The 7,495-nt window shown below is 44.6% G+C and overlaps 1 protein-coding gene across 1 annotated transcript; it reads right to left on the minus strand.

Annotated features, from left to right (window-relative positions):
• Positions 1 to 5,954: 5,954 nt before the first annotated feature.
• Positions 5,955 to 6,989, minus strand: LOC112413498 (melanoma-associated antigen B3-like). The gene has a single exon (XM_024765454.1). The coding sequence runs from the start codon at positions 6,987 to 6,989 to the stop codon at positions 5,955 to 5,957; it is 1,035 nt and encodes a 344-aa protein (XP_024621222.1).
• Positions 6,990 to 7,495: the final 506 nt, after the last annotated feature.

Raw genomic sequence — 7,495 nt, forward strand, 5'->3', positions numbered from 1 at the left:
GGGCCCGGTCACCGAAAAAAAAAAAAAAAAAAAAAAAAAAAAAATCAAGAATAACATGATATTATCGGCAATCCCACTACTATCCAAAGGAATTGAAATCAGGACCTTGAAGAGATATCTGCATTCCCATGTTCACTGCAGCATTATTCATAATAGCCAAGCTATGGAAGCAACCTAAATGTCCACCGATGGATGAATGGATAAAGAAAGTGTAAAGTATACATACAACGGAATATCATTCAGCTTTAAAAAGAAGCTAAAACTTCTCCAGCTATGACAGCGTGAATAAATCTAGAGAACGTTATGTTCCAGTGAAATAAGCCAGACACAGAAGGACAAATACTACATGATGTCATTTATATGAGGAATCTAAAATAGTCAAAGTCAGAGAAGCAGAGAGTAGAGTGGTGGTTGCCAGGGGCTATGGAGATGGGGAAACTGAGAAGGTTTTAATCAAAAGTTACAAAGTTTCAGTTACGCAAGGTAAATCCTAGGGATCTACTATACAGCATAGAGTTTACAGTTAAGAATACTATATTGTACACTTTCTAACAGGTTAAATCTTATGGTAAGTGTTCTTATCACACACACAAAATAAAAAGGGTGGGAGGAAACATTTGGAGGTCATAGATATGTTTATGGCATAAACTGTGGTGACTGATAGTTTCACAAGTGGATACTTATCTCCAAACTCATCAATTTGTATACATTAAATATGTACGGTTTTTGTACGTCCATCCTACCTCAAAAAATTGTTTATTTTAAAAAACCAACTAAACATACTCTTACCATACAATCTAGTAATCATGCTCCTTGGTATTTACCAAAATGAGTTGGAAACTTACATCCACACAAAAACCTGCACACCGATGTTTATAGCAGCTTTACTCATAATTGCCGAAACTTAACAGCAACAGAGGTGTCCTTCAGCAGGTAAATGGATAAATAATGGAATACTGTTCAGTGCTAGAAATAAATATCAAACCATGAAAAGACATGGAGCAACCTTAGACGTGTATTACTAGGTGAAAGAAACTAATCTTAAAAGGCTACATGCTGCGTGATTCCAACTACATGACATCCTGGAAAAAGGCAAAACTATAGAAACTCTTACCATACAATCTAGTAATCATGCTCCTTGGTATTTACCAAAATGAGTTGGAAACTTACATCCACACAAAAACCTGCACACCGATGTTTATAGCAGCTTTACTCATAATTGCCGAAACTTAACAGCAACAGAGGTGTCCTTCAGCAGGTAAATGGATAAATAATGGAATACTGTTCAGTGCTAGAAATAAATATCAAACCATGAAAAGACACGGAGCAACCTTAGACGTGTATTACTAGGTGAAAGAAACTAATCTTAAAAGGCTACATGCTGCGTGATTCCAACTACATGACATCCTGGAAAAAGGCAAAACTATAGAAAAAGCAAAAAGACCAGTGGTTGCCAGGGGTTGGGGGCAGGGAGGGATGAATAGAGCACAGAGAATTTTTAGGGTAGTGAAATTACTCTGTATGACACTATAATGGTAGATACAAGTCATCATACGTTCGTCGGAACCCACAAAGTGTACCACACCAAGAATGAAGCCTAATGTAACTCTGGACTTTGTGTGCTAATGATGTGTCAATGTAGCTTCATAGATCGTAGCAAACGGCCCACTCTGATGGGGGATGTTGATAGTGGGGGAGGTGTGAGCTGTGTCGGGGAAGAGGGTACATGGGAACTCTTTGTACTTTCTGCTCCATTTTGCTGTGAACCTAAAACTGCTTTAAAAAAAAAATAAAGTGGACTAAAAAAAAAACTGATGGGGGGTGGTGGTTGTTGCTCAGCCTCACACCCTTCCCTGGGGATTTAAGTCTTGAGTGCAGGCGCAGGGCCAGTTTTCCCCTCTATGCAAGAGTGGGTGGGCCTCTCAGTCCTCACTCAGTTTCCTTGATTTGACTCCTGGCAGGGCCTGAGGCTCCCCTCTTTCTCGACCTGAGGACATTTCTTCAGAGAAAGGCTCTTATTTCCCTGAGATCCAATAGGAGGAGGTGAGGGTGGCCTTACTTGGCCACACCTGCCATGCCATGAGTGACAACTGTATCAGGCAGGTTGAGACCATATGATGGTGATCCCACTCGGGGTTCTAACTCAGTACCCTAAATCTGACTCACGTGAAGGCCTAAGATTCCCCCCTCTGCTGCCCTGGGACCTCCCCCTCAAACCAAGTTCCTCACTTTTCTGTGATCCCCGAGAAGGATATGAGGCCGTCTCTTCCTGACAGTTACACCAGGATCTGTCATGGCAACAGGGAGGATTCTGTGAGGTCTCCGCCGATACGGGTTTGGTGGGCCCTGAACTCTTCTCTCTGCTCACCTTCCTCCTGGCTCACCTTGGAAATCCTATCTCTACTGACCTGAGTTGGCCAACCTCAGGCCAAAGTCTTCACTTTCTCAACCTCTTACGTGGAAATCAGGTTCAGCCACATCTTGCCAAGGCTGTCTGGGGACTCTGAGGGCTGACGGCAGGGTCAGGAGTCCACGGGGCACACTGTTCGGGGGTGGCAGGTGTGCTTCCTTCATTCCTCATTCAGGGTCCTGACCACCACATGTGGCAGAGACTGGGACTCCTCCCTCTACTGACCTGAGCTCATCCTCCTAGGTAGGACTCACAAGTCCCTGAGAACCCTGAAGAGTAAGTGAGGGCATGCTCAGGCTGACAACTTTGCCTGGCATGTTGCTCTCCCCAGGCCACCCGTAAGGGGCCCTTCATCGTGGCTCCCGTTTCTTGATTAAAGGCTTCCTGGGAAAGGGCCCATCCCTGCAAACTCTTGACTGGCTTCCCTACTGCAAACCCTTCAGAGACTGGGTCTCCGTCCCAGGAGTGATGTGAAGTAGGGAAGTTGTAACGCAAGGCAGGATGGATGTGCTGTCAAAGAAAAAGAATACATTGGTTTTTCCCTTCTCTTTACCAGCAACACTTAGCCTTTTATGTAACTTCTCTTTGAATAGATTTAACTTCCAAATGCGAAGGGCTGTCCAGCATGATTTTCTGAGCCCCTGATCTTTTGAGGTTATCTGACTTTGGATATGTAGATGATCATACTGTGACTAAATATCTTCCTCTGCTTTCTTCACCCTTTTCAACTATTTTGATATGCTTATTGCTGTGCTTATGTATTCCCATCCAGTGTTTTGGCCACAGAGTCCTCCTTTTTATCACCTGAGATATATTTTGTAGTGAGTGAGAAGTAAGGTGAATTAAGGAGCACCAAGTTGGCCTCGGGCTGGGAGGAATGGAAAAGTGTGGGCGTCAGACTTAGTTAGGCCAGGAGTCTAGTTCCAACACTGTCACTTAACAGCTGTGTGAAACTGAACACATTACCAAACTCTGTGAGCCTCAGTCTTTTCATCTGTGAAATGGGCTTGAGAAGCTCTGCCTTGGGGACTGATAGAATTTATATAGTGCCTGTGAAGTGCCTGGCCCATTGCCTGGCCGGTACTGAGACTTTCAAGGATGCCAGTTCTTACTATGATTAATTTGTCCCCTGGAGTTTCAACCCACTACACTGAGATTTAACTCTCAATCCAGGAGATGCCAGAGAACAAGCAGGGCTCTAGGGCAAAGAAACCCCTATCAGGCAAAATCCTGCTTAGCAAGGAAAACTAGTATTTCCCTGTTAAGAGTGTGTCATTCGAGGTCAACATGAGGCAGACTTCCTCAGTAGATGCAACACGAAGCTCTAAAATGTTTCACGGACCTAAAACTTACCTCCCTCTCAGTTGCCCTTCTTTATAAACCACTCCCACTTTCATTCATTTAACCACCCACGAATATCTACTCCTTGCCTAGAGTTTGCCAAATTACAATCAAGATAACTTAATTTGAATGATTTTTTTTCGTGGAGTGGGCTCTGGCTCCCCCAACTAGGGCAAAGAGTGCCAGTCCAGTGGCTTCTGGGCATCCCCCCTCAGGGGAGTACCACCCTTATTTCTCAGAAACTCCCTGGAGACATGACAGCGTGAATAAAACATCTAATTTGCATAGTGTTCACCTGCACTGGGACAAGAGCACAGGACACATTCTATTCCTGCCTCAGGTGATTTCTCTCTGATTCACCCACAACCCCAAAGTACAAGGAGACCTCGAAGATATTGCAGGTTTGGTTCCAGACCCCCAAAATAAAGTGAATAGCACAATACAGCGAGTCACAAGAACTTTTTGGTTTCCCAGTGCTCTTATAAAATTTCTGTTTACACTATACCGCAGCCTATTAAGCGTGCAATAGCATTATGCCAAGGAACAATGTACATACCTTAATTAAAAAATACCTTGCTGCTAAAAACTGCTAACCGTCACCTGAGCCTTCAGCGAGTCCATCTTTTTGCTGGTGGAAGGTGTGAAATATTGTGAGAATTACCAAAACGTGACACAGAGACATGACGTGACAATACCTTGTTGGAAAAATGGCACTGAAAGACTTGCTGGAAGCAAGGTTGACACAAACCTTCAATTTGTTAAAAAAAGAAAAGAAAAAGCACTATCTGTGAAATACAATAAAGCAAAGCGCAACAAAATGAAGTGTGCCTGTAACTGCTAAGGGCAGTTTCCCATTGCAGGCTTTGTCTTTCAACTGTACGGCCCACCATCTGAGGGTCCGGCCCCTGCTCAAAATTATCAGTCTCATCTAGCCCACCACGCACCTAACTTGTAATTACCTCCCACTGAAGGACACCTGAGGGTCTGGTCCCTGCTCAAAATTATCAGTCTCATCTAGCCCACCACGCACCTAACTTATAATTACCTCCCACTGAAGGACTTACATTTTTCCCAAGGCCCACCACTGCCTTGCATCAGGGAATTTACATTTGACTGCTATCATGCGAAACCACCCCTCTCCTTTCTTATCCTGTCTTTTCATTTGTCCTTTTGGTCTTACAGTATACATCACCATTTTCTTTATATGATAGCTGCTTCTCGGCTCTATAATCTTATGGTCAGTGGCTAGGTCTTCTTCTTCTCAGCTCTCACAGTACTAGCAAGGAGCCTTCTAAAAGAGCAGATGCTCAAGTAATGTTTGGGGAATAAACGAGCCTGTGAGCATGAGGTCTAATTTATTATGATTTAATTCTACATTTTTGAATGAGCCAAGCACATACTGTTATTTCTAATTTTATAAAACAGAGAGTAAAAGGAATTAGTAAACCAAATATTGACCATCTTACTTTTTCTATACTATACTACATACAGTATACTATACTATACTAATTTTCATTTGTCCTTTTGGTCTTACAGTATACATCACCATTTTCTTTATATGATAGCTGCTTCTCGGCTCTATAATCTTATGGTCAGTGGCTAGTCTTCTTCTTCTCAGCTCTCAGAGTACTAGCAAGGAGCCTTCTGAAAGAGCAGATGCTCAAGTAATGTTTGGGGAATAAACGAGCCTGTGAGCATGAGGTCTAATTTATTATGATTTAATTCTACATTTTTGAATGAGCCAAGCACATACTGTTATTTCTAATTTTATAAAACAGAGAGTAAAAGGAATTAGTAAACCAAATATTGACCATCTTACTTTTTCTATACTATACTACATACAGTATACTATACTATACTACATATACTTAACTTTTTCACATTTTCAAGGAATTGCATATTGCGATGCCATGTTATCTTCCACCAAATTACTAAATAAGATGGAAGTTTTCCCAATATGTTTTACAAAACAGCAAAACTCTTATTCTTAAGCCTGATAAACAACAGTAAGTATGACTGATGTAATTCATAAACTTACATTCTAACGCTAAATAAAATTTCATTTAGGAGTAACGTTTGAAAAACAGCAAAAAACAAAGACGTATTTCCAAATTCCCCATACAGAACAGGAACACAAAGGTATTATACAGTGTTCCCTCTGTCACACCCAGCCCTACACTACTTGAAATATTGAATGCTCTCTTCAGCCACAAAGTGCAGAATTTGCCTCAGATTCTGTGTGGGAGGAGCTGGACAGAACACTGGAACATCCACTGGCTTGGGCTCTCTCCTCCTCATCTTTCAAAGCCTCTTCATACAAAGACTGGAAGGCACTGGGGACGGTGTGATTGACCTTGGCCAGGAACTCCAGGACTTTCATCTTGCTGGTTTCGGCATGGGCTCTCGGGCCCCACAGGAACTCGTAGCGCGCTGGATCACTGTTGGCCACTTGCCGGTATTCCAAATACTTCAGCTTCACCAAATCTTGGGTGATGAGCTTCTTGGGCTCCCCAAATATGAAGTGCCTCTTCCCAGCATAGACTCTCATCTTATTCAGGAATTCCCAGATATTCTCCTCTGTGGCGCAGTTGCCCTTCATGAGGATCACACCCAGGATATACATCAGGATACCGGTCTTGGGTAACCCGCGGCCACGGCTCATGGTCCCATCGTTGGGGAGAGCCATTTTGCTGACAAAGGTATAAGTATGCTTGGTACGGTCGACCTCCTTTAAGTCAACACCAAATAGCATCTCCATGCTGAAAGAAGCTCTTCTGAGGATCTCAGGGAATCGATTTTGGTACTTCTTATCGATAAGCTTCAGCATATGTGCTTTCCTAGCAGGCTTTTTCATTTTATACGTGTGCACCAGGAACTGCACCAACACACTCGCTATCCTCCTTAGAGGGCCTTTTCGAGACCGCACGGCAGAGACGGGGGCCTGAGAGGAACTGTGCTTTTTCTTCATTTGGCCTTTGGCTCCTTTGTTTGATCTCGCGGGAGAAACACCTGCAGGCTTAGTGGTGGTGGCTAGGGCCCTCTGAGGACTCTTGAGAGTGCTACGTGACTTAGCACCCGGCTTTCTCCGAGTAGTAACCCCAGGAGGAGAAGGACATGAAGACGAGGCGGCTCCCTCCTCAGCTGCAGTGGCCTGAGCACCCGTCAGACCCTGGGTCCCGCTTTGGGCCTGGTGGCGTCTCTCACGGGTGCGGAGCTTACTCTTCTGCCCCTGAGGCATGGTGACTGTGGTCAGGGACAAAAGGCAGGAGTACAGATAGGACAGCGGGGTGATCTGGCAGAGATGCGAGAGGATGAGAGGGTGTGAGCGCCTACAGCAGGGAGGTACCACCCTGCCTTTAAGAGGGCCGCTCTTCAGGTTTCCATGTGGGTCCTGCTCTACGAACACACAGGACTCCTGTTCTGATCACCCTGTCCTCTAAGAACCCTGTGGAAATAATTAAAGTGAGCCTCAGGCTGCAGCCTGCCAGCCCTGCCTGGTGCTTACTGGGGCTGAGAGCAGAGGTGGGCAATTATCTAGTCCTTGTGGAGCCCCCTCTACTCTGGAGCACTGGGGTTCCCTCAGTTCATATGCAGGACCATCATATCAACTTTGGGCTGGGCCTGGGCCCCCTCCTCTGTGCTGCTCTAAATTTATACCTCAGACCCAGGTCCTCATCTTCCTGGGAGACCTTAAGAAGAAGTGAAGGGGCACCTCAGCCCAGCACCCCTGCCAGGGGGCACCCA

This window comes from Neophocaena asiaeorientalis, unplaced genomic scaffold (genome assembly GCF_003031525.2).
Source record: "Neophocaena asiaeorientalis asiaeorientalis breed wild unplaced genomic scaffold, Neophocaena_asiaeorientalis_V1.1 scaffold361, whole genome shotgun sequence".
NCBI classification, from domain to species: Eukaryota; Metazoa; Chordata; class Mammalia; order Artiodactyla; family Phocoenidae; genus Neophocaena; species Neophocaena asiaeorientalis.

Excerpts from the sequence above, each read along its gene's own strand:
- LOC112413498 (XM_024765454.1), bottom strand. The coding sequence starts at position 6,989 with ATGCCTCAGGGGCAGAAGAGTAAGCTCCGCACCCGTGAGAGACGCCAC.